Source organism: Ipomoea triloba, chromosome 5, assembly GCF_003576645.1.
Source record: "Ipomoea triloba cultivar NCNSP0323 chromosome 5, ASM357664v1".
NCBI classification, from domain to species: domain Eukaryota; kingdom Viridiplantae; phylum Streptophyta; class Magnoliopsida; order Solanales; family Convolvulaceae; genus Ipomoea; species Ipomoea triloba.
The window spans coordinates 21038109-21062764 of NC_044920.1; the positions used below are offsets into that span (position 1 = coordinate 21038109).

Genomic DNA, 24656 nt, shown 5'->3' on the forward strand with positions numbered 1-24656 from the left:
TTTTTTCCGCAAGTCATTTTCCGGAACTTCACCCTGCTCATTTGCGTCGTCTTCAAGCACCCTGCTCATTTCCGGAAATTGTCTACTTTGGTGTCGAAACCAGTCGCCGACTGGTTTCCTCCGACTGGAAACCAGTCGGCTACTGGTTTTCGCAAACCAGTTTCCGCGACTTCTTTCTCCTTTTTTTTTTAAAAAAAAAAATTCTTTTTGGTTAATTTGTGTTGATTTCTTGTTAATTTGTTGTAATTTTTTTCTCTTTAAAAAAAATTATTTTGTTTCTCCAAAAAAAAAATTGTTTTTCATTTTCTGGAAAATGAACCAAACACACAAAGACAGTTTTCCAGAATTCATCCAAACACGGGAAATGAAGCTATTTTCCGAAAAATGACTCATTTTCCTGCTTTCCAAACACACCCTTAATGTAAGATTGCTGTTTGTGGGGCTTGACATTTATGGAATAACATTTTTTCCGTACATTTGGTGCATTTTTATTAATGTAGGTTTGCTATTTGTTGGGCTTGACATTGCTGCAAAAACATTAAGTACAAACAATTAGACCACTCAAGTACAAAATTGAAATTCATAATGTTCAGAATTGTATAATAGAATACAAATAAACTTCTAACTTAATACACATAATCATAAGTCTAAGTAATATCATTTTTGTATAATGAGGTATGGAATCTAAATTCAAAATGTACATAATTGTATAGTTGAATACACATAAACACTTAACATAATACACATAAACATAAGTTTAAGAAATATCATTTCTGTCTAGTGAGGTATGGAATTGAAATTCATAATATACAGAATTATATAATAGAATACACATAAACTCTTAACATAATGCACATAAACACAAGTCTTAGAAACACCATTTCTAACCCAATGGGGTAGCTCAAGTGGCAATTGAGCTCTCTTTGTGGGGAAGAATTTTAGGAGAGCCCGGGTTTGATTCCCACAAGTGATGATTCCCCATGGGCCAGCTCCTGCGCCATTTCTGTTTACACATAAACACAAGTCTTAGAAATATCATTTTTGTTTAAAGATTCACTTTTTGTGTTGTTTAAATGCTTTGAACAAGTAAGTCGTTGAGTGTTTTTGTCGTGCTTTCCTTCGTGCTTTCCGTCTTCGTTCTTGCTTAGGGTCCACAATTCACAGTGCACTATGAACCCTCCTTCTTCGTTCTTGCTTAGGGTCCACAGTTCACAGTGCACTATGAACCCTCCTTCTTCGTTCTTGCTTAGGGTCCACAGTTCACAGTGCACTATGAACCCTCCTTCTTCGTTCTTGCTTAGGGTTCACAGTTCACAGTGCACTATGAACCCTCCTTCTTCGTTCTTGCTTAGGGTCCACAGTTCACAGTGCACTATGAACCCTGTCCACGATATAACAATTGAAGAATCTCACAAGAAAGAACTCGAAAGCTTACTATGAACTTGGATTCCTTGAATTGTTGGATTCTAGAGGCTCTTTACAAATGAGCCCCATGAGGTGTATTTATATCCATTCCACCTCCTTAATGGATAGTGAAAATCTACTAAATCTTACTGCTAGGAATCATTCTTTAGAACCCTTCCTAAATCTCTACACAAACCTAAGGTTCTAGAATATTCCATACATCTTTACTACTACTAATGTAATATACATGCTTCTAGAAAATTCTATAAACTATGGGAAGCTATGTGAAAGTCCAAGAAAAGTCCAAAATGATGTAGCAACCCTCGAAAACGTATAGCAAAGGTGCACAAGCGTAAGACATTTATAGCTTACTACCTTTTTGCTATAAATTAAAGTGGTATGCCAACCTAGCTAATACCTAGGAATGTAAATAGGCTGAGCCGAGTCGTGCTTTAAAAATTAAGTTTGGGCCCTAGGCAAATTATTGTGTAGACCATGATCCACATAGCTCTGTGAACTATGAATGTAATATACATTTTTAATATGTTAAAAGTGCATTATTTATGTACTGAATGTACATTATTTGATAATATATAATAAATCATGAACTTTCAAATAATGTACTTTATGTATACAAATAATATACTTTTAGTATATTAAAAATGTACTTTTAAGATATTTTTGTTACTTAAATGGTAAACCATTTAGTTTTGCTTCTAAATGAATTTGATTCGAATATATATATGATTGTGTAACATAGTGATAACATTTTTGTTACTTAAATGGTAAATATAATACTTTTAAGGGAAAATGTAATAATTTTACATTTCGATTTAAAAGTATTACATTTTTCCTCAAAAGTATTATATTTTTCCTTATAAGTAAGGGGAACACCGAACATTACTTATTATGAAAAATATAATATTTTTACATCAAAATGCAAAATTATTACTATACATTTTTTCTTCAAAAGTATTACATTTTTCTTTATAAGTGATAAAAATTTTATTTCTAAGTAGTATTACATTTGAACATATAAGTATGACATTTGCATGTTGATTCAACCCGACCCGATCCGTCTCACAAATAAAGATCCGTGAGACGGTTTCACACAAGTGTGACCCTAATAATAATAATAATAATAAAACTAACATTGCCCCTTTACTTATTGGGAAGCACTCCCAGGTTTGAAGCGAACAATTTTTTAGCTCAAAATGAAAGCACAATTTGCTAAGAAAAAGGAAAAAAAAAAAAAAAAAAAAACGTGCAATGCAAAACCAAAACAAAGATGTAAATTTTCTAACCTTAAATCACAACAAAATTGACAGAGCTTAGGATTTGTTATGGGAGAGTAGGTGGCAGGGGAGCTAAGAGGTATGTATGGGTGATTGCTTCGGTTGATTTGCTGGTGAGTCATCAAAGTTACCTTCAAAGAGGTAGAAGAACATGTGATGCTTAGCTTCTTGTTTCCATTCTCTTCAATCTGTCTTGCAAAGTAGTTGAAATAAGAAATAGTGTTAGACTAATTAACAATCCAAATGTATATGGAGTATAGAAGATAATACATATATAGAGTAGATTGTGGAGGAAACATAACCTCAGCTAAGTTGGTTAAATTGTTGACTTGGCAATCATCACAATGCTATAATTCAATATCGTATTGCGGGGTAAACGAACTCTTCGCGGACCTCGAGCTGGCCATCTCCATCATTTTGAATTTTCTTTGAAGACTCTAGAACACCATCACTACAACCCCTTTTCAAATGAATTAGCTTAAGGCATGGACATCCAGAAAGGCATTCATAAGGGAGTGATTCCAAGTGACCGGAATTGTTTAGCACCAAGCACTCAAGGCTTGGGAAAGTGAAATCGTTGTCTATCCATCTACAAAGCCTTTGATCTTTGAAGACTAACACTTTCAATTTTGGAAACCCCCCTTCAACTTGTTCCCACTCGGTCTCTCGATTATCAAATGCACCGTCTTCTAGTTGGAGAACTTGGAGGTTAGGTAGCCTTCCAAGGATGGTCATGATCTCCAATTTCATACGAGTCTCAGAAAATTTCAACTTCTTGAGCTTCGGTGAAAAATCATATGGTTTTGGAACTAGCACAATTCTCTTTAACAATTCATGTCCATAAAACTTTATGTTTTCGAGTTGTTCCAAATGGCTTAAAGTTTTGAGCAAGTCAATGGGATGCTTACTGTCCTTGAGTTTCCGAAATTCATATCTTACCCCCAATTTCTTTACATTCGGAATCCTCACCATCAACGCTTCATTTTTGCAACAAAAGTCACTTAACCACAAAAGCGTTGTCAGATTCTCCGATATCAAATTCTCTTCTTCTCCATCTTTAAAATGAAATGAAGAGCTATTCAAAATGTGAAGCTGCCTTAATTGTCGTATCTTTGGAAGGGTTAAGTATACTACATAAGGTTGTGCACTTCGCAGAATCAACGTTTGTAGATTTTTCAAGCTGCTTAAAATCGAGAAGGAACCAGGAAATGCACCAATGTACAAAGCTATATACCTCAACTGACTTAGGTTATTTATCCAAAGAGATGAAGGGAAAAAGGGCAAATAAAGTTGAAGTAGGTCAAGTACTTGAATTGATGTGAACAAGTTATAGTTAAGGATCGGAATTCCTCCATGGGATTCGAATTTATATTTAGATGGAAACATAGCAAGAAAGGAATGACATTTCTGTAGGGCACTATGGTTAAAACCTAAATGACTAATATGACAGCAAGATTTAGGAATTGATTGTAGGCTTACCCAAAAATTGCCATTTTCTTGACTTCTTTCTTTGGAGGACTGTCCAACTTGAAACTTGTCATCAATGACATTCAATATATTTTTGCCTTTAGCTAGTCTCAAGCACATCTCACGTGCAAGATCATGGATTTTACACGTCTTTATTCTTCCACTCCGTCCCCTTGTTTCCACCAAAATTAAATTTCTATCAATAAGATCTTGCAACTTTTGCCATGCCACTTCTTCCTTGTTGTTTGCCACCAAAGCCTCATCTTCAACAAATTTACCAGCGCCCCAATATCCAACTAATCTTCTAACTGGAATCTCATAATCTTCTGGAAATACTCCTAAATATAAGAAGCAAGTCTTCAAATTTTCAGGCAAGTGATTGTAACTCAATAAAAGTATTTTCTCACAATTTTGCTCCTCATATAAAGTTGATGATAATGCTACAACATCTTTGGCAACATTTTTCCAATCTTCTACCTTCATTTCAGCTTTGGATAGAATCCCAGCAATCACTATAATTGAGAGTGGTAAACCTTTGCATTTCATCACAATATCTCTCCCAATTTGTCAATACAAGGGGGACAAGATTCTTTTGCAAATACTTTTCTGCAAAATAGATCCCAACTTTCTTCTTTGCTTAGGGTAGGCATGTTAAATGAGAGACCACCGGAACTAGCATAAGTAGCCACATATGTGAGTCGAGTTGTTAACAATACTCGACTTCCATTTCTCTTTTCCGGGAAGCATATCTGCAAATCATCCCAAACTTGTGTACTCCATATGTCATCAATTGCAATTAGATACCTCTTGCCCAGCAACAACTTACGGACTTTCTCCCTAGATTCGATGGCTCTTGCAGATTGTCCTTCTTTTGGAGAAGAAGCTTCAATTGATTGGAGGAGCACTCGGAGCAAATCATCCAAGGAATAAGATTGAGACACAGTAATCCATGCTCGAATGTCAAAATGACACTTGATGCATTCATCTTCATATACTTCTTTAGCTAAAGTTGTCTTCTCAATGCCTCCCATTCCTGTGATGGAGATGACTTCTCTTTTTTCAATTGACGAGTTGGTGAGCTTGTCCTTAATTTCTGCCAATGCATTGCTGTTACCCACCATGAACACTTGTTGAGGCATAGCAGCAGAAGCACCCTGACGAACACTTGTGGAAGTTTTCGTGGCCATTGAGATGAGGGAAAGTAATTGAAGAATTCAGCCAGCTCTCCCAGTTTCTCACTTTTTCTTTTTCGATCTAGATCTGCGTATTGATATTATAATAAGCAATTATTTTACATTTCAAAATGCTTAAACCGTGTGGACCCTAGGTGTGGTCAACTCCATCATCTTGAATTTAGTTTTAATTTCTCTAGAACAATTTAAGCAGTTGTTAAATCCAAATATAAATCCTTCTATATAATAATAAAGTCATAACTTTTTTTTTTGGGTCACACTTGTGTGTGACCGTCTCACGGATCCTTATTCGTGAGAAGGGTCGGGTCGGGTCAAAACACCATGCAAATGTCATACGTATATGTGCAAATCTCACACTTATATGCTCAAATATAATACTAATCAAAAATACAATTTTTGTTACTTATAAGAGAAAAAGTAATACATTTTTCATAATAAGTAATGTTTACAAGTGTCTCTCACTTATAAGGGTAAATATAATACTTTTGAGGAAAAATATAATACTTTTAAATCGAAATGTAAAAGTATTGTATTTTCCCTTAAAAGTATTACATTTACCCTAATAAGTAAAAAAAAATTTATTCCGGTTTAGTATTACATTTGAGCATATAAGTATAGCATTTGTGCATATAAGTGTTACATTTGCACCATGACCCGACCCGTCTCATAGTGAGACGGTCTCACACAAGTTTTTGCCTTTTTTTTTGGCCAATTAGAAGAAAGTGGCATCGTTTTGATGCAAATTATTCCGTTCATTTATTTTTTGGCAAATTCGATGGTTGTTCTTTTTAAATAGAGCTGACTCTACATCATTTATGTAAGAAAAAATTTATATATTTTTTTAATACTACTAACTCTGTTATAATGTTGTAGTATTTGTTCATATCTCAATCAACTGAAACACAAAGAGTCAACATTGCTTCCACTGAGGCTCGAACCCACCCCTTTCCACATGCGTCACTAAACCACAAGGTCATTGGCAGGAAGAAATTTATATATAGTAGTAATAATATTGTAATTATTTTTAAAAGTTAGATGGAGTAAATAAATTGACATGCAACAGATTTTTTTGGGTAAAATTTTGACATGTAACAATGATTCAATATGTATATATGTATTATAGTTATTAGTTTATTCTCTTTTTAGCAATATATAACTCCACAAAAACAATTCAAATTGCTGAAAAGTCAAAACAAAATTAATGGCTTTTCAGACTGAAAAAGCTTTTCAGTCTGAAAAGCCATTGTAATTGCTATTGCTTTTCAGACTAAGCGCAAAACATTTTTTCGAATATATTACATAATATAAAACATGTAACAATTGTTCGAATTATATAGCTCGAAAAATATTTTTTCAAATCATAAAGTTAGAAACTCAAAAAATTAAAAAAAAAAAAAAAAAAAAAAAAAAAAAAAGAAGAAGAAGAAAAAGATGAAGAAGCTACCACGGCGCCTCTTGCCCTGTGGTAACTTTTTAATTAAAAAAAAATTAATAAAGTTACCACGGCGGAGCTAGCCCCGTGGTAGCTTTTTAAATTAAAAAAATAAATACATAAAGTTTTTTCGCTTAAAGCGACTGAAAAGCAATTTCAAAATGGCTTTAAGCGAAATGGCTTTTCAGTCTAAAAAGTTATTCCTTAATTTAAAGCTATTCACAACTTGGTCAAATTTAAAGTTCTTTTTTCTCTATCTTTCACCTATAAATTACTCACAAATGTTTCACAACCATTTATATATCTCTTCAATTTCATCCACCTCCAACCTTTATAATCTTTCAAAACAATTTCTTACCTAATTTTTTTTGTCCCAACTATTTTTAATATTACAATTTACAAATGGATCTATTTGTAGATTACACAACTTATCATGATATCATCGCCGCCCTATCAAATTTTGCATTCCTCAAAATTATGAATTAATGTGTTATTACGCAATAACCCGCCCAGGGAGACTTATTATGTTTGCGTATGTGAAGCAGACCCTAGGATCAAATCAATATTTGTGTTATCCAAATCAGGGATGGATTAAATATTTACAAATGTTGGGTTTAAATGCGTCCGTAGCAACGTTTTTTACAAACAAGATAGATGCGCTAGAAAATACTACGGTCATCTTCCTTACTATACAACAAATTAATTATCCTTGTCGTAAGTGATTTTGTATTTATCGATTTTTTTAACTCTATATATCATTTAGAACTATGCAATTACTATGTAACGTGCTCATTTATGTTTTTCATTCATTTTACTAGCTTGCAGTAATCAAATACATTTGCCAGATGCTAGTGAATGCACTATTACGTGGTTCACCATTCAAATCGACTCGTCGGATATGGTGATTATAAGAATCTAATTTTTATGTTATATATTTAAATTGTTTAATACATTCAAAACAATTAGCGAATCCCGAACTTACCTATACTAATTTTTTTTTTCAGCATATGAAAATTCTCGACTGTATGCATCGTCATCGTCTAATGCAACATGTTACAACAAAAGCAATTTTGTTGCATTACATTGTGGCAATAGAAGTTTCAGTCGAAAATATGCGCTTTACATTGGGCGTTTGTGATTTGATGATTGAAAATCATTTACTACCTCCGTCCCATTTTGTTTGTCTGATTCGATTAACGAGGCTTGACTGAAGTTATTTTTAATTCAAATTTTCATAATATTAAGTTTAGTATTAGTATATAAAATTTATATATTTAGAAACTACATTAAAAGTACTATTAAACACAAAAAATCAAATTTAAAAATAATTAAAAACTATTAAAGAAAATAAGCAATGAGAAAAGAGGTGGTTTGACCAATAAATAGTAAACATGACAGGTAAAATGAGACAGAGCGAGTATTTCCTAGCGACATTGTGTTTTTTCGACATCGTGGTTTTTTCAAGTTTGAAATTTTCTTCTATAAGAGCTGGTCCTACAAGCCGCGGAGAAAATTTAATCAATATGGTCAATCCATCAGCAATCGTCTAATTGAAATCGGTAAAACACTATATTTCATAAAATTATATGTTATATTTGTTTTTAACTACATATATTAATCGTAATTTCTTTACATATTAGGACAAATAAATGAGCGCAAGATCTTCAATATAGATGAGAACGTCGTACTCATGCTAGTTATTGGAATGTTATGTTGAGAATATTTATTCGTGGTCAGTTACGTACACTATTAATGAGAATGTGTACGGAGAAATTGAACAATTAAATTGAAGCAGTGAATAATACATATTATCTTTCTTTTTAACTTGTTACTATTGTCTCATTATTACTATTAACCACTTATTAAATATTATTATGTTGTATAATTACAATTTTTAAATATAATTAATAATTGATCATTACTAATTAATCATCAATTAATCATTAATAACTAATCATTTTCTAACAATTGTTATTAATGATTCTGAGAGGATGATGTCATTTCTAGGAGCAGGAGTCAGAACAGAAGTTTGACTAATCCGTTCTCTCTAAGCAGAATCCTCAAGAATTGGAAAGAATATCTCATCAACACTTGATCTCCTTCTCCAGTTGACAAATCAAATACAGTACAGTTAGTTCTTCCTTCAATTTGATCACAATGGAGTTAACTGTTTCATCGTCGCTCTGCTCTAACACTTATACGCCGCTTCATTTCTCCCGAAAAGCATCGCTGTTTCCTATCGGTTATTCCCGATGTCTAGGATCGTTTCGTTCTCTTCGAGAAACGAGTTTCGCATATAAAGATATTAGGATCTCTCGCCGGAAACCGTCGGTTTGCCGCCTAAGCTGCCGTGTTAGGGCGCAGAATACAGAGGCTTGCGATGCTAGTGATGGTCATCATGTGGAAAATGAAAACGATGGTTTTCTGCTCGATGATGTTCCTCATTTGACCGATTATCTCCCTGATCTACCGGTAATTTATAACTTTACTGAATTGTGACATTAATAAAAAGGAGAAAATGTATGCTCTAGTTTCATAATATTTTCTGTAAGATTTATGTCGTAATGTTGTAATTTATTTCTTTAGGGGATTAGAATACATGTTAATTTATACATTTTCATTTCAGGCCTATACGAATCCCTTGAAAAGGACTCCGGCATATGCGATAGTCAAGTAAGCTTCTCTGAAGCTTCAATGTAACTGTATTATGTGGGGATGCATATGCTTGTTGGTAATACTAAATCCATTGCTTAATAGTTCTATATCATCTTTATTGTCCAGGAAAACCTTTGTCAGCCCGGAAGACGTTGTAGCTCGAGATGTATGGGCTTTCAATTAGTTCTTGTATTTGATTGATCTTTTACTTTCTGAATTCAGTTTGATGGTTGTCATCTTTTTTCTTCAGATTATTGTTCAGAGAGACAGTTTGAGAGGTGTACATTTTAGACGTGCAGGGCCTAGAGAAAAGGTTTTTACTATTTTCATTACATTATAGAAGTGAAATCAGATTATCATGGGTCTAATATACTCCTGATAGCAGGTTTATTTCACTCCTGAAGAAGTGCGTGCTTGTATTGTAACATGTGGTGGTCTTTGCCCAGGAATCAATACTGTTATCCGAGAGATAGTATGTGGCTTAAAAAATATGTATGGAGTAGATGATGTGCTTGGGATTCAGGTTGGTTAATGTGAAGCACTTTTAAGGTTCTAAACATAGTCCTGTAGTTTATTTCTTTTTGAACACTAGAACTTATGGCCAAAGTCAAATATGCATTCTTATGTCCTATTTTACTTTATTAATGTATCTCTTTTATTTATTTGTATGGGTATCTCTTTAATTGTTTTCTTTTTAATCCTGGAAGAGAATGGCTTATAACATGGGGTTATCAATCATTTGTTGAGAGATGGTTATCTGGAAAATAAGATGCTTTCATTTGTTGCTATTGAATAATGTTATTTAAAGACATCCCTTTTCATGTTAGGAATGAAAACTAAAACATCTGTAGTTCCTGTCCTAAAGTCTATACAATTGGTATGCTAATCTTTTTGGCAAAGGTGTAATGTCAACATGGCTGTCAAATATTTTTATTTTCTGTAATTCTTAGCTCCTATTTAGTGCTAACATCATTGCTTTTTATTAAGGGAGGCTATAGAGGATTTTACTCTAAAAACACCATGAAGTTGACACCAAAAATTGTTAACGATATTCACAAGCGAGGTGGTACCTTTCTTCAAACCTCTAGAGGAGGTCATGATACCAAGAAGATTGTAGACAACATTGAAGACCGTGGAATAAATCAGGCATTATAAATTTTTTATGGCATCTTGGTTAATTTTACAAGTTTTATATCTGTATCTAACATCTTTCTTAATTTCCAATTCTAGGTTTACATAATTGGAGGGGATGGCACTCAAAAAGGTGCTGCTGCAATTTTCAAGGTATTCATAAAAGTGTCTTTTCCTTTTTTTCCCAATCAATCCATAACTATTGCATTTATTTTGTTAATTGTGATTACTTAATTTGTCAAGGAAGTTACAGAAAGGGGCCTTAAAGTGGCTGTAGCAGGGATTCCCAAGACCATTGATAATGACATTGCTGTAAGTATGTCAGAAAAAAAAAAGTGATGCTTATTGTACAATTAAATGAAGAAATAAAATTTGTGTAGCCAACCCCATCGAGATTGGGAGTACAGCATGGCTGAGTTGAATTGAGCATTGTGCTGGAAGACTGAGATACACTTAGTATCACTTATTCTTTAAGCTTGTGGTTGCTTAGATATTAAGTTCAGTAACCTTTACGGTTTATGTTCTTACAGAATGTTCCACTTTGGATCTAATTTGCTTTAGTTTGTTGTTCTCGCATTGACATGCATTTAGGTAATAGACAAATCCTTTGGCTTTGATACTGCTGTTGAGGAAGCTCAGAGAGCGATTAATGCTGCACATGTGGAGGCAGAATGCATGGATAATGGAGTAGGGATAGTAAAGCTTATGGGTCGACACAGTGGTAAGTAGTTCCCCTCATGTATCAGAGGAAATTCTTTCTCATTGTATCCAGCCAAACACTTTCTAAAGTTCTCTAATTTGTCTTGCTTGTACTGGGATAGGGTCCATTGCTTTGTATGCCACTTTGGCAAGCCGAGATGTGGTGAGTCTTCTATCTAGAACTTGTGGTATCTTGTGATATTCTATAATGTCACAACTTATTGCTAGTTTGTTTTCAGCTCATTGTCTGCAGCAAATGATAAGATTTCATCGCATGAAGTCTGATGTTTTGGTCGATTATTATACCATTCTTCTTGTCAATTTAATATTTGCTCATTGTATGTGTTCTGGGCTTTATTCAAATGATTGACAATACGGGAAAGAAAATTAAAGAGGGCCTGCAATGTTTAGTGCTGCAAGAATGTGAATACTTTTTGCAAGTAAAATAACTAGAGAGTTATCATTAATTATTGTTGGGTTGGTATCAGGACTGTTGCTTGATTCCTGAGTCCCCCTTCTATTTAGAAGGTCCAGACGGTCTATTTCAATATATTGATCAAAGGCTTAAGGAAAATGGGCATGTGTTGATTGTATTGGCAGAAGGTGCCGGGCAGGAATACGTTGCTCAGAGTATGCAAGCTTTTGATGGGAAAGATGCATCTGGAAACAGACTATTATTAGATGTTGGTCTGTGGTTAACACACAAGGTTAAGGTATATCCCCCCCATGTAATGCATGCCTAAAGCATGCTTTCCTTGATGGCTCTTTGAGGTTCCTACTTCCTAGTGTTCTATAAGCTGGCTGTCTATTTCTAAATGATCCTGAAGCAGCTAAATGGTTTAGTGATCTGTTTAACACTTTAACTTTTTCTTAAAAAATTGTTATGACATTATTTTAATGAAATTCATATTATATCATCATAAAGAACCTCACATTAAATCAGATATTTTGAATGCAATCTCCAACTTTAGTTTCCTTGAGAAATGATTTCAGTTCAGTGAAATCTTTAGATTGTAAGATGACTGAAATGAAAAATTTCTCCATGTCTTGTGCTGGGCCCAATGCCAAACAGCGCTTTTCATTGGAACAGTTGTAGAAACACAATATTTCGTTCCATCTCTTTTCATCCTCCATTACTTTTATTCCCTTCTTTAATAAAGTTTCCTTACCATTGCGTGTGTTAGTATGCATTATTTTGGGACTCTTGTTTCTTTCTTATTAAATGATACACAATGGTTGGTTTATTTATGACTTTGCTTTTATTTATCTATTCCAACTCTTGTATCCTGTAACTTGCAGGATCATTTTACGAATGCTCAGAAGATGACAATTAATATGAAATACATAGGTGCCTATCCTGTCTATTTATAATATGTTATTCTGCTCTAGACTTCTAGCAGCTTTTATCTATTCATGCTCACTTGGTCAGTACTGTTAAGCTAGTATTGGAGTTGGTAATAGTTTTATATTAATGTTTGAAGTAAAACCCTAGTGTAGCCTAGGTAAAACCTTAAGGTTGGTTCTTTTTTAGCCTTTAATAAGGATATACGCATGTATGTCATTCTCAGAAAGTCAGAATGTATGTATACAATAATATTAACATAATCAATATACATATTCTTTCTCTAGTTTTCATACATTATCTTCTACCTAACTTATAAGTGGTGGCTATTCACCATCCACTAGCCCTTCAATCACACAATTTCAACATCTATCGGGGCTCTAAACCCTAGAGGTATCACCAAAGGCTTATTTTTCCAATAGAAACTCTTTTCTCGTGACTGTCTTCTTGTTTTGAGCTTTTTTGGTGGTTGTCTCAACAGAATAACGTAATTGGAACCTTGTCATGACCTAATGCCAAAAGTCTTGCTGTTGGAGTCGGGTGGATCTTCCCTCAAGTTTTTGCCTAAATCTCACTTTCTAGTGATTGTTTACTGACATTGCCCACATCAGTGTGCTCCTCCCCCTTCAGAGACTGAGTTTGTGAAGTTTGCTTGCCATCTCCACCGTCACACTTCCACACGCCACCACTATTTCCCACAATCAATAGCCTACCTATATCCTATCTTCTTGCTTTCATCACTATGTCCCAGTAGCCTACATTCTTGATGCTTTCATCTTCATCTGTGAGGGTCGTATATAATACCATGTTTTTCGGAGCTATTCACATCAGGTACTGTCATCCTCTAGCCATGTCTATTGGGTTTGTGATCTTATTTAGTACAATGGAGTGTTTGTCTTAATTTAAGCTTGGAACTTCCAGATGTTCTAGCTTGAGGGTGAACATTGATATATAGAAACCCTAGTAGTCCTATCTTAGGATTACCCCATTATGCAGCCCATTATATCCCTTTATAACTTATAAGCATGCTTGTCTCTCTAATGTAGGCCTAACATTATTCTTAATACAATCTCTTTTTTTTTTCATAGATTAGCTTCTGCCTAAGTGGTGGGTGGTGGCTATTTGCCTCCCTCCAGGCCTTCAATCCTTTAATTTCAACAATATATTCCAAACTTGTTTCAGTACATTCATTTCAATTGATCATCTATGCAAAGACATTCTTGTTTGCGTGTGGGGCTTGGTGGTTAACTCTGACTCTCTGAGGCCTCTTTGCTTCTTCAGTATAATATGGCATTATTCTTAATACAAATTTTTTTTTCTTTATTTCTTTAGTTTTCATAGATTCGCTTCTGCCTAATTGGCGGGTGGTGGCTATTCGCTTCCCACTAGACCTTCAATCCTTTAATTTCAACAATATATTCAAAACTTGTTTCAATATATTCATTTCATTTGATCATCTGTTGAAAGACATTCATCGTTACATGTGGGGCTTGGTGGTTATCTGGCACTATTTTTTCTTCAGTATAATGTGTTACTTCTACATTTGTTACTCAACCATTATGCACCAATGTCAATATTGCACCCCACCCTCCGTGTGTGAGCATTTGTATGTATGTATGGTTATGGCCATTTCTTTTAGTATTGGATAGTAAAATTCATTTGGATTGGGATTAGAATTGGCCTAAGTGACTAGATGGGCTAAAAATCATAATATTGCTCAATTAATATCTGTACGTAGCTTCTTTCTTTCATAGCTTTCAGCAGGTCATTAATTTCCATACCTGTTTTATCTCTGCAGACCCCACATACATGATCCGAGCAATCCCAAGTAATGCATCAGATAACATCTACTGCACACTTCTTTCACAAAGTGCTGTTCATGGAGCAATGGCAGGGTATACAGGTTTCACTGTTGGACCTGTAAACAGCAGACATGTTTATATACCAATAGAGGTAAGCTTTTTGCGAGTCAAAGTACTTGAGAGGTCCCTTTATACTATAGCATTTTGTTTAATTTAGTCCCTATACCCTAATTTGGTTCAATTTGATCCTCTTACTTCATAAGATAGTACAATTAAGGACAATCACTAACACCATTTAATATTTTTGTTGAGTTTTCTAACGTGGCAGTAATGTCATAAATGCCATGTCAAAATATTTTTACATTGTATAGCCATGTCAGCTTTTTAAAAAAGTAATTAATAAGATTAAAATTTTTTGAGAAGGAATACATTTAGCCTTCTTTCTTTCTTTCTTTCTTTCTTTCTCATTCCACTCCCCTCCATCACCTCAATTGGGGAAAAACCTTTAAACATATTGACAATCTGGTCTCAACTCTGAATAGTGTAACAAAGTGATATCAATGGTTGTAGGAGTGAAGCCATCTTTCAGGTTCCTTCTTCAAGAAATGAATTTATAAAAGTTGATCTCCCAGAATTGAATTCTCCCTGTAATGTATCAAGAAAGTCAATTTATCTATTTTATTTTATTTTTGAAAAGAAGATTGGGGGAGGATGGGAAGATGAGATGATGAGATGATGACACATTATACTAACAAAAAAAGTGAAAAACCATTAGAGGTGGAGAGCATGCATTGAAGCTTGCATTAGAATAACTGGGAGAAGAGGGTTGGGGAAAACCAATTTTGTATCCTCATCGGTTACGATATGTACATTTTCTTCTTTAGATTGAGGGATAGTGCCTGTACTTCAGGGAGTCGAGCAAGAAGCAAAGGAAGAAAACTTACTAGTCTCTCCTTTAAAAAAAAATCAAAATTTCAAGTAATCATTTTTTAAAAAAACAAGTAAAATTTGACATGGATTTATCATGTTAATATATTTGATGTGACAGTGACGTTATAACTGCCATGCCACTATGCCAGTGGACTTAACAGAATTAATAAATGGTTTTAGTACCATTTTGGTGTTAAAGACTCTTGATTTACCATTTTTGAAGTATTAGGATCAAATTGAATAAAATTAAGGTACAAGGACTAAATTGAACAAAATGCCCCAAGTATAGGGACCTCTCAAGTATTTTGACCCTTTTTGTGCATCTCTCTGTGCTTATAAATATTAGATTAGTTATTACATGTGTATTTCATTCTCTGTAATCCTGCACTGGTTAGAGCCAAACAGTTACTCTTTAAAATCTGTTTGGCCACTTGTTTGTTGCTGAAGCATGCCTTTCTGTTCTTAGACATGGTGGTAGATGCAATTGATACCAATAATTTGGCTTTTGCTTTTCTGTTTAAATTCTTTTTGTTTAATCACCCAAGATGGAAACCCTTTTTGTACTTGTGAACCTCAGGACATTTCTAGAAAAAGAGGTGGTTGGGAGTTGGGGTGATTGGTAATGCCAGGAACAGGGTTCCTGTTCGGTTTATAATTTTTTATGGCCAAGTTATCTATGCCTGACAGTCTGACACTGGGTCCTTCAAATTTACTTTTACTAAATTCATCAGTAACCTGTGTTCTAGCTTTTTCCATGGAGAATAGCGAAATGCTTTTAAGGATGAGCAATAGTTTCCTTCCTAAGGATATGCTGTTGCCGGTAATATTATTATTGTTATTATTGGTATATCTAATGGGAATGGGGAGTTGTGATTTGAACCCCAACCCACAATTTAGAAAGGGATGTAGACTACAAGCCAAACCCTTAACAATATGCTTTTTTATGGGAAGAGCTAAAATTTCCTCCTAACCTGAAACTCTAAGGCAAGAGCTATAGTTATCACTTCTGTGATGATTTCATGGTCTTAAGGCGACTCTCTATGGTGCTGTTCTTCTCCAAACTTTGACTTAATATTCTTTATCAATAGATTCAGTATGAAATTCTAAGAAGTTTTCGTGGAAAATATAATATATGTAGAATATGGAATAATCAAATCTTCTGGTTTTGCTAGATTTTGAAATTGTAATTTTTATTTCCTTTTTAATGTTTACATGAGATGTATTGCTTACTTGGTGGTGTTGGATTGCAGCGTGTGACTGAGAGTCAAAACAGGGTGAACTTGACAGACAGGATCTGGGCTCGGCTTCTTGCGTCCACTAATCAACCAACTTTCCTGCATAAGTGCGAGGCTATTCGAGAAAGAGTTGATAAGAAGACTATGGATGCCATCAATGACCAAAGGATTACTTCTATCTAGATTCTTTTGGATTCCTTCTCAATTGATTCTTAAGCAGCTGTGTGTAGTGATTGAGAGGAGTATGCTTTTGCACATGAATTAGTTGAACAAGGCATGTTCAAGATCCACTCGTCTGTTAAATGAATTTAAAAATTTGTTCAAACTTGTTTATTTTACTCGTAAACAAGTGTTTATTTTTCGTAAATGTATTCTTTTAAATTGAACTACAAAGAATGGAAAATTTAAGTGAACCGAGTCTGAAGGCTATTCAAAGTTTGGTTTCTATGTAAATGAGTTTTTAAACACTTTAGACTGAATATTGTTCATTCAAGTTTAGATTGTTTTATTTGTATGAGCAGTTCAGTTGGTCAAAGAGGTAATGTTTGGGAAGAAAGATTAGGAATCGAATTTCACCCTGTGTTCAACTAATTGTCATGATTTACATTTTTCTAGATGAGCTGTTGGGTCGGGACATAGGGTGGTAGAGGCCTTTGGGATGGGATATTCTAACATTTTGAGAAAAAAGTTTCACTTGTTTTAAACACTTCAGTTTTATTTGAGGTTGTTTGCTTAGTTGAAATATTTATTAATTGTACTTTTACGATGCACGACATTAATTGTACTTTTACGATGCACGACTTGTGCTATTAAATTAACAATTTTAGGCCCTGTTTAGAAAAATAAATCCAGCATATATAAAATTTATTCAGTTACATGTTTTACTCTTTTCTTCATCTCATTAAAACTTTCATATCTTGTAACTCACTGATATTTTTTTAGGTTACCATTTAATTTATCATAAAATTGTGAAGATACAAAAGATATTAACAAATCATCAAATATCAAGCAGAAATGGAAGAAGTACCTTTGCAATAAAAGTTCCCCAACATATATATATTTAAAAAGAAGCATGATATTCAGAAATATATTGACAATGGTTCTGCAATGATAATTAAAATTGGAGGGGTAAAGTAGTAAATTCATATCTCATTATCCGTTTATATTAAAATCACTTTTGCAACATTATTTTTTCACTAAATAACTCTTATTTCAAGATTCTTCAACTTCAAAGTCTTTTAAAAACCCTCATATGACTTGTTAGGAACATGAGATATGAATTTCCTACATTATATATCCCTCTAATTTTAAATGGGTGTTGAGTTTTTCATTAGGTTGAGATGGATCTCTAACATTGCGAACCAAATGCGTCACTTCGCTCATGATTGATTGATAAAAAATGGATACGATCATAACTATGAGACTGACTCTTAAATATGTGTATAACTCAGAGACCAAATATGCCATTAGTTTTTAAAAATATTAACACTAATTATGAAATTGAATTAATTTAATCACATACTAATTAATTGAATTAATTTAATAAACTATATTTTAAATTAGACTTATTTGATTGGGTCAGTTAACTATTTTAAAAATAAATTATGCAGACAGCAGCGTCAGATATCAATCCCATATCATTGTTTTTCAACTGCCTAAAATAAAAGTGATATTTCAATTTCACTCGCGCGAGTCGTGACTACGTCACATTCTTTCCACAACATATGACTTATCTCTAGTGTTCAGTGCTCACCCTTGCGCCTAATTTCTTGAAAATTCACTCACAACAATTTCATTATACCTATTTGCCTTGTTCTATGCACATTCTATTATCTCCCACAGAGACTTGAAATCCCAGATTTTCAAGAATTTGTGAAACCCAATTGGAAGGTCGAATTTAGGGTTTGCAGTTAAAGCTAGTAGTACCTTTACCGCATTGAAGCCTCATAAATTGGAAATTAGGATGGGTTAATGGAAATCTTGCCAAAGGTTAGGTAAGAGTGGTTGTTTTAATATAAGTACTCAGTAGTGCCTGATGTGAGCTTTCCTGCAGGATTTGCTGTTGCATAGAAAGTGTTAGAAGATGAACTCTGGTCTGTTAAGCTGATCCTTGTCTGAAATTGATTTGGCTCAATAATTACCTAGTTTGGTTGGATGAATTCTCAGGGCCATGAATTTGTTGAACTTCAATTTCTTCTTTTATCTGAACTGGAAAAGGTTATGGTACTATACATTGGCTTAGAATATCCATCTTCAAGAGAATCAATAATAGTGTAGGGAGTAAAATGGCTAAAGATACAAACTTGTAACATCTGATGCAGAACCGATGCGAGAGGGAGAAGATATATGGTGCAAGTCAGCTGAACACTGTGATTGATGAGTGGGTAGGTGGGTTAGGTGCACTAAGATAGCAAAGCCGACGATTGACTCATTCCATACTAGAAATAATCGCAGGAAATCTTTTGATAACACTGATTCCTATTTCTCAATGATATCCCACGATCAAGACAATTGGTTGAATCCCGTGAAACCATTTCATAGAAGTTCATTGATATCTGCTTTTTATAAAGCAAATCGACTTCGATTTACGAGTTTGAATCTTAGCTTTCTTGGTTTGATGAACTGGTCAGCTATGGACAATCTAGGTTGTTTTATCTCCTTGTAGTCTTTTACCGGCTAGGGTCACGAGGGAGTTTACCCAGTGGACACCCCTGGGTAGTGGCTGTGGCTGTGGATTTCCCTTGTAACCCCAAAAATAATAGAGTGTAGAATGACAGGCAATTAAAATTCGAATGGACTCTTATTCCCTTAACTTAATGCTGTTGAATGACACATTGAGAGAGTGCTTAAACAGGTTGAAGGTTTGTCTTTCTGGTACACTGGAGAAATATAATTGCACTATTTTTGTGTAACAGGAATGGTAGCCCAGATATTCTGTGTTCGGTCATGAGCTGATGACATGTTCTATTATGATAACACTTTTTGATTGGTGTTGGTTCTTGAGAGATTTTTATATTGTCTTAAAGTTAGTGTTGAAGTTGCACATGAGGTTTTCTTTTTCATTATTCCTTAATCAAAGCTGGCTGCTTATTACGGCTACTTTTGTGTGATCAAACAGGAGAGCCATGCTGGTCGATTATTGGTCATGGTGTTGATGATGTTGACAAGTTTTTTAAAGCGACTGTTGAAAACAGGTCCGCTATTCTTTTCCTTAACTCTGTGACCATGTTTAATGAGTATATTCTTATTGGTATTGCAACTGTGGAAAACAGCTCTGTTTTTCCTTGTCCTTAAATCTGTGACATTGAAGTATGCTATTTAGATTATCAACATAACAAACAGCTGTAAAAGTTAAACACAAAATGACCGGAGTGTATTTAATAGAATATCACATTTTTGTAAGCACTTCTATAAGATTTTACTTTGTACACCAACTCAGCAAGGGTGTTCATATCCATCAAATTTTTTATTTTCTGGTCTTCATTATTGACCATTCAATCTGGTGTAGTGGTGTAAGTGCAGAAACACCACACAAAATATTTGTTTTTTTTTTTTCACTATTAAAATTTTCAACACTGAAAATTAATGGTGATAATAGTATAATACAGAATTTTTGCGCTGAAAATATGCTAAATACATTAATAAAAAAGCTGCAAAATTTAAGCAATATATACACTGAAAATGCAAATTTCTGGTCTTCATTATTGAATATTGATATTCAATGTGGTGTAGTTGTGTAAATGCAGAAACACCACACAAAATATTTGTTTTTTGTTTTCACTATTAAAATTTTCAACACTGAAAAAGTGAAAATTAATGGTGATAATACACAATTTTTGCGCTGAAAAATGCTAAATACATTATAAATAAAGCGCAAAATTTACGCAATATATACACTGAAAATGAAAATTTCACAGTGAAAATAAGCAAAATAAAAGCTAAAAATAACATAAAAGCAACAAAATTAACGCTAGAAAACACCCAAAAAAATCACTTAAAACACAGAGTGTACTAAATAAACACTTAATGTTGTTGCAAACATTTGTAAATTTTTAACATAATAAAAGTATTTGTAAATGTACAATTAAAGACGTTACAAACATTTGTACACTTAAAAAGCTTCTTTTTGGTAGGATCATGATAGTAATCTTAGATGTTTACTGTATAGGGCCAGATTCTATATTTGGTTGCTCTATTAATTACCGTTGGCTGTTAATGAAAATAAAAGTCAGCAATAGCAACATTCCAGACACTTAGACTGTATAACAGCTAGTAAGAAAGTCCTAAATGTGTGGCCTTGCTTAACATAGTATTTACCCCACTTGAAAAAAAAGTAAGATACATATGGCATTCAATTTTAAGGCTGCTATGTTAACCAGTAGTAGAATGTTGATACCCTTTTTCTTTAGGGATATAGGAAGTTATCTAATGATCTTGGCATTTGTTGTGCGATCGTGTAATCCTTAGAACAAAATGTTGTTGAGTTGGCTCGAGGCTATTCACATTAAGCTGTCTGCAATACAAGGTGTAGACTCTTGTATCATTTAGGTTTCTGAAATAGCCTTGTGTTCAATATAACATTAGGTTTTATGTGGTTTTCTTCATTTTTTTTTCTCAATGATCTTGTTAAATCTGAATTGAACAGTTTTCATTATCCTAATATCATGTTTGAACTTTGAACTGAACTTCAATGGATGCATATAGTACACTTATTTGTGCTTATTGTAATTTAATATTCTTGTTAATGTTTCTTAAGTTTATTGTCTGTAGTGATCATAGAAGTTGGTCTGCCTTCTCCAGTCGCCGAGAAGGCGACCACCTTGGTTGCCTTCTCCAGTCGCTGAGAAGGCGACCACCTTGGTCACCTTCTCGAAATGTGACCGGTGACCGGGGTTTGTCCCCGAGTTGGAGGGTCGCTGGAACCTTAGTGACCTGCAATTAAAGGTCACCAACCGGTTTTGGGGCTTCAATGCTCCAAAATAACATGTTTATGGGTTTAATTGCACATTTTGAAAGTTTGAGGGCCTAATTGACTTTTTGAGTAAAGTTTAGGAATTCATTTGACCCTTTTTCCTTATTGTTTTCAAATTGTTCCTTCCCCGCACAAATCCTTTGTTGATTGGCATCCTTTTGTGCCTTTTTCTATTGCTCTTACTTTCAAGCTTTTTGATTTGAAATATTTATACTAGTGACTAAATAAGGGATAGCAATGTTTTGCATTATTCAAAACTAATTGTTTTTTATTTTTGGTGCGTGGTGCAGGTGTTCGACAGAGATGGAGGGAGGATTATTGTGGCATCATGTGCAATGGATTCTCAGCTATAAGAGTTGAATAAGAGCAAAACTAAAACGCTATGAATCTTGTTGGGCTTGGAGGTTGCACGGTTTGCCCCTTGTAGTAATTTATATGAATTTACTGCTACCAAATATTAATGGTGTTAGCTGTCATTCATTAGAACTGAGCCTTAAAATGGCAGCAAATTAGAAAAAAAACAAAAAAGAAAAAGAAGAGAAAACAGTGAAACAGGGTATTAAGATCATATGCCCATGATGATTCTTCACACTGTATCCAACCCTTCACCACCCAAAGCCCCCACCACTGCCTTCAAATCCAATGCCTTTCAGGGAGTTGAGTCGTGCTCAACAATGGCGGAGCTAAAGCAGCTCCATGCCCAATTCATAAAGCTTGGCCTTTCATGTGACAATGATGCCATGGGCCGAGTCATCAAGTTCTGTGCCCTATCTGAATCTGGAGACTTGAACTATGCCCTTAAGGTGTTTGATACACTGCCTGAACCAGATACCTTCATATACAACACCATTATCAGAGGGTACTTAAAAGGCCAGTTTCCTGAAAGTTCAGTTCCTTTTTACTCCCAAATGTTACTGAACTCAGTCATGCCCAATAACTTCACTTTCCCTCCGCTAATTCGCTGCTGTTGCATCGCCAATGCGATTGGAGAAGGAAAGCAGGTACATGGTCATGTGATCAAGTTTGGATTTGGGTCTGATGGGTTTTCCCGGAACAATCTGATCCATATGTATGTGAATTTCAACTGCTTGGAAGAAGCTAGGAGGGTGTTTGATAGGTTGCCGGTGAAAGATGATGTTGCGTGTACAACGCTAATTAGCGGGTATGCTCAGTGGGGGTATCTTAATGAAGCTTTGAGTGTTTTTGGGTCAATGCCGGAGGAAAAGAACTCTGTCTGTTGGAATGCTATGATCGCATCATATGTCAAGAATGACCGCTTTTACGAGGCATTTGCTTTATTTCAGAGAATGCGGGCTAAGGGCGTTACAATTGATAAATTTGTTGCGGCAAGTATTTTATCGGCTTGTACGGGACTAGGAGCTCTAAAGCAAGGGGAGTGGATACACGACTACATCAAGAAAAGCGACATTTATGTGGACCCCAAGTTGGCAACGACGATTATTGATATGTACTGCAAATGTGGATGCTTGGATAAGGCATTCGATTTCTTTAATGGGCTTCCGGTGAAAGGGATTTCGTCTTGGAATTGCATGATTGGAGGGTTTGCAATGCACGGCAAAGGAGAGGCAGCAATTAAGCTTTTGAAGGAAATGGAAAGGGAGAAGGTAGTTCCCGATTACATTACCTTTGTGAATGTACTGAGTGCTTGTTCTCATTCGGGTTTGATTGAAGAAGGGAAACATTACTTCAATTATATGACCAAAACTTATGGCATTGAGGCAGGGATGGAGCATTATGGATGCTTGGTTGATATGCTTGGACGAGCGGGATTACTAGAGGAAGCCAGGAGAGTAATCGAGGAAATGCCTATTAGCCCAGACGTAGGCGTCCTGGGTGCCCTTCTTGGAGCCTGTAGAATCCATAACAACTTGGGTCTCGGTGAAGATATCGGGAAGAAAGTAATCGAGTTGGAGCCTCACAACAGCGGGCGCTACGTGCTGCTAGCCAATCTATATGCCAATGCTGGTAGATGGGAAGACGTGGCCAAAGTGCGAAAGCTGATGAACGACCGAGGAGTGAAGAAGCCCCCGGGCTACTCTATGGTCGAATTGGGTGGCGTGGTTGATGAGTTCATCGCGGGAGGAAGGACTCATCCTCAAGCACGAGAGATATACGGTAAAGTGCATGAAATGCTGGACAGAATTAGGCTCGAAGGCTACGAAGCCGAAACACATGAAATGAGCGAGGAGGAAAGAGAGAATCCAGTGTACTACCACAGCGAGAAATTGGCAATTGGGTATGGGTTGCTGAAGACCGAAGCGGGGGAAACCATTCGCATCACGAAGAATTTGCGAGTTTGTCAAGACTGTCACCAAGCCAGCAAGTTGATATCGAAAGTGTACAATCGAGAAATCATTGTTAGGGACAGGAATCGATTCCACCATTTTAAAGGAGGAGAGTGTTCTTGTAACGACTACTGGTAAATATAGATTTATATTGTGCATTTCCTTGTCCATAAAACAAAAAAAGAAAATGACAGTTTTGGTGATCCAGTTGAGGGTAAATACTATTGCATTTAGGTCCAAAGTTGTGGCAGAATTGAATTAGTTCTTGAGGTGACAAAACTGGTAGTTCTTGTGGGTCTCTTGTATGGAGAAAATGGCTTCTTGCTTTGGTTTGGAGATTTGATGGGCATTAATGTGGATCTTTACATATATGGATGGCTTCCTCTAGTTCAGGTAACAGTTTATTGTGGATATTCTGGCTGTTGCTAAAATCATATATTACGTTGCCACTAATTTAAAGATTCAAAGTCAGTCTTTTTTTTTTTTTTTTTTTTTTGAGAGTAAAGTCAGTCTTTTTTAATCATTATATTGTACAAACGGAGAAGGAAGTAAACTTTTTTCGTTGCTATAGATATAAGTAAATTATTTTTGGTACAGTAATGACCTGGTCATGTGCGGCCAGGGCTTATACACATGGCCCTTAAAGGTAAATTATTGTGTGCTTCACGAACGTCGTCATTTTGATTTTAAAAAAAATTCATGTTCGGTGCACGTGCGCGTTAGCCTCTAATGACATTCAGAACCAAGTACGGTAAAAATTGAACCGGAATCAGAATCCAGAAGGGTTGATTCC

General features: G+C 35.0%; 4 protein-coding genes across 7 annotated transcripts; 2 read left to right on the forward strand and 2 right to left on the reverse strand.

Moving 5' to 3' along the window:
* Positions 1-678: 678 nt before the first annotated feature.
* LOC116021168 (putative late blight resistance protein homolog R1A-10) lies at positions 679-5405 on the reverse strand. Its single transcript, XM_031261779.1, has 3 exons — positions 3002-5405; positions 2709-2887; positions 679-1003 (listed from the first exon to the last, which is right to left on the reverse strand). Exon 1 carries the CDS (start codon positions 4710-4712, stop codon positions 3054-3056), a length of 1659 nt encoding a protein of 552 aa, XP_031117639.1. The 5' UTR covers positions 4713-5405; the 3' UTR covers positions 679-1003; positions 2709-2887; positions 3002-3053.
* LOC116020385 (putative late blight resistance protein homolog R1A-4) lies at positions 4712-5353 on the reverse strand. Its single transcript, XM_031260860.1, has one exon. The coding sequence runs from the start codon at positions 5351-5353 to the stop codon at positions 4712-4714; it is 642 nt and encodes a 213-aa protein (XP_031116720.1).
* Positions 5406-8812: 3407 nt separating the features above from the next.
* LOC116019973 (ATP-dependent 6-phosphofructokinase 4, chloroplastic-like) lies at positions 8813-17052 on the forward strand. The gene is made up of 14 exons (XM_031260390.1): positions 8813-9263; positions 9418-9464; positions 9573-9612; positions 9697-9759; positions 9832-9969; positions 10434-10592; positions 10677-10730; positions 10821-10889; positions 11169-11298; positions 11399-11439; positions 11765-11989; positions 12576-12624; positions 14417-14571; positions 16601-17052. Exons 1-14 carry the CDS (start codon positions 8949-8951, stop codon positions 16766-16768), a joined length of 1653 nt encoding a protein of 550 aa, XP_031116250.1. The 5' UTR covers positions 8813-8948; the 3' UTR covers positions 16769-17052.
* Positions 17053-18297: 1245 nt separating this feature from the next.
* LOC116020104 (pentatricopeptide repeat-containing protein At5g66520-like) lies at positions 18298-24334 on the forward strand. 4 transcript variants are annotated; one of them, XM_031260584.1, is made up of 3 exons: positions 18298-18579; positions 19704-19779; positions 21848-24334. In XM_031260584.1, the coding sequence occupies exon 3, from the start codon at positions 22127-22129 to the stop codon at positions 23999-24001; it is 1875 nt and encodes a 624-aa protein (XP_031116444.1). In that variant the 5' UTR covers positions 18298-18579; positions 19704-19779; positions 21848-22126; the 3' UTR covers positions 24002-24334. The 4 variants fall into 4 exon arrangements, with proteins under 4 accessions (XP_031116444.1, XP_031116447.1, XP_031116445.1 ...); XM_031260587.1 differs by having other exon boundaries at positions 18298-18574; XM_031260585.1 differs by lacking the exon at positions 18298-18579 and adding an exon at positions 18602-18969.
* The last annotated feature ends 322 nt before the right edge of the window (positions 24335-24656 follow it).

What these genes read in the sequence shown, in the direction of transcription:
- LOC116021168 (XM_031261779.1), bottom strand. Translation starts at nt 4,712, where the DNA reads ATGAAATGCAAAGGTTTACCACTCTCAATTATAGTGATTGCTGGGATT.
- LOC116020385 (XM_031260860.1), bottom strand. Translation starts at nt 5,353, where the DNA reads ATGGCCACGAAAACTTCCACAAGTGTTCGTCAGGGTGCTTCTGCTGCT.
- LOC116019973 (XM_031260390.1), top strand. Translation starts at nt 8,949, where the DNA reads ATGGAGTTAACTGTTTCATCGTCGCTCTGCTCTAACACTTATACGCCG. An exon ending in CTTTGGCAAGCCGAGATGTG is followed by an intron (nt 11,440 to 11,764) that starts GTGAGTCTTCTA and finishes GGTTGGTATCAG; the next exon opens with GACTGTTGCTTGATTCCTGA. An exon ending in ATGTTTATATACCAATAGAG is followed by an intron (nt 14,572 to 16,600) that starts GTAAGCTTTTTG and finishes GTTGGATTGCAG; the next exon opens with CGTGTGACTGAGAGTCAAAA.
- LOC116020104 (XM_031260584.1), top strand. Translation starts at nt 22,127, where the DNA reads ATGCCCATGATGATTCTTCACACTGTATCCAACCCTTCACCACCCAAA.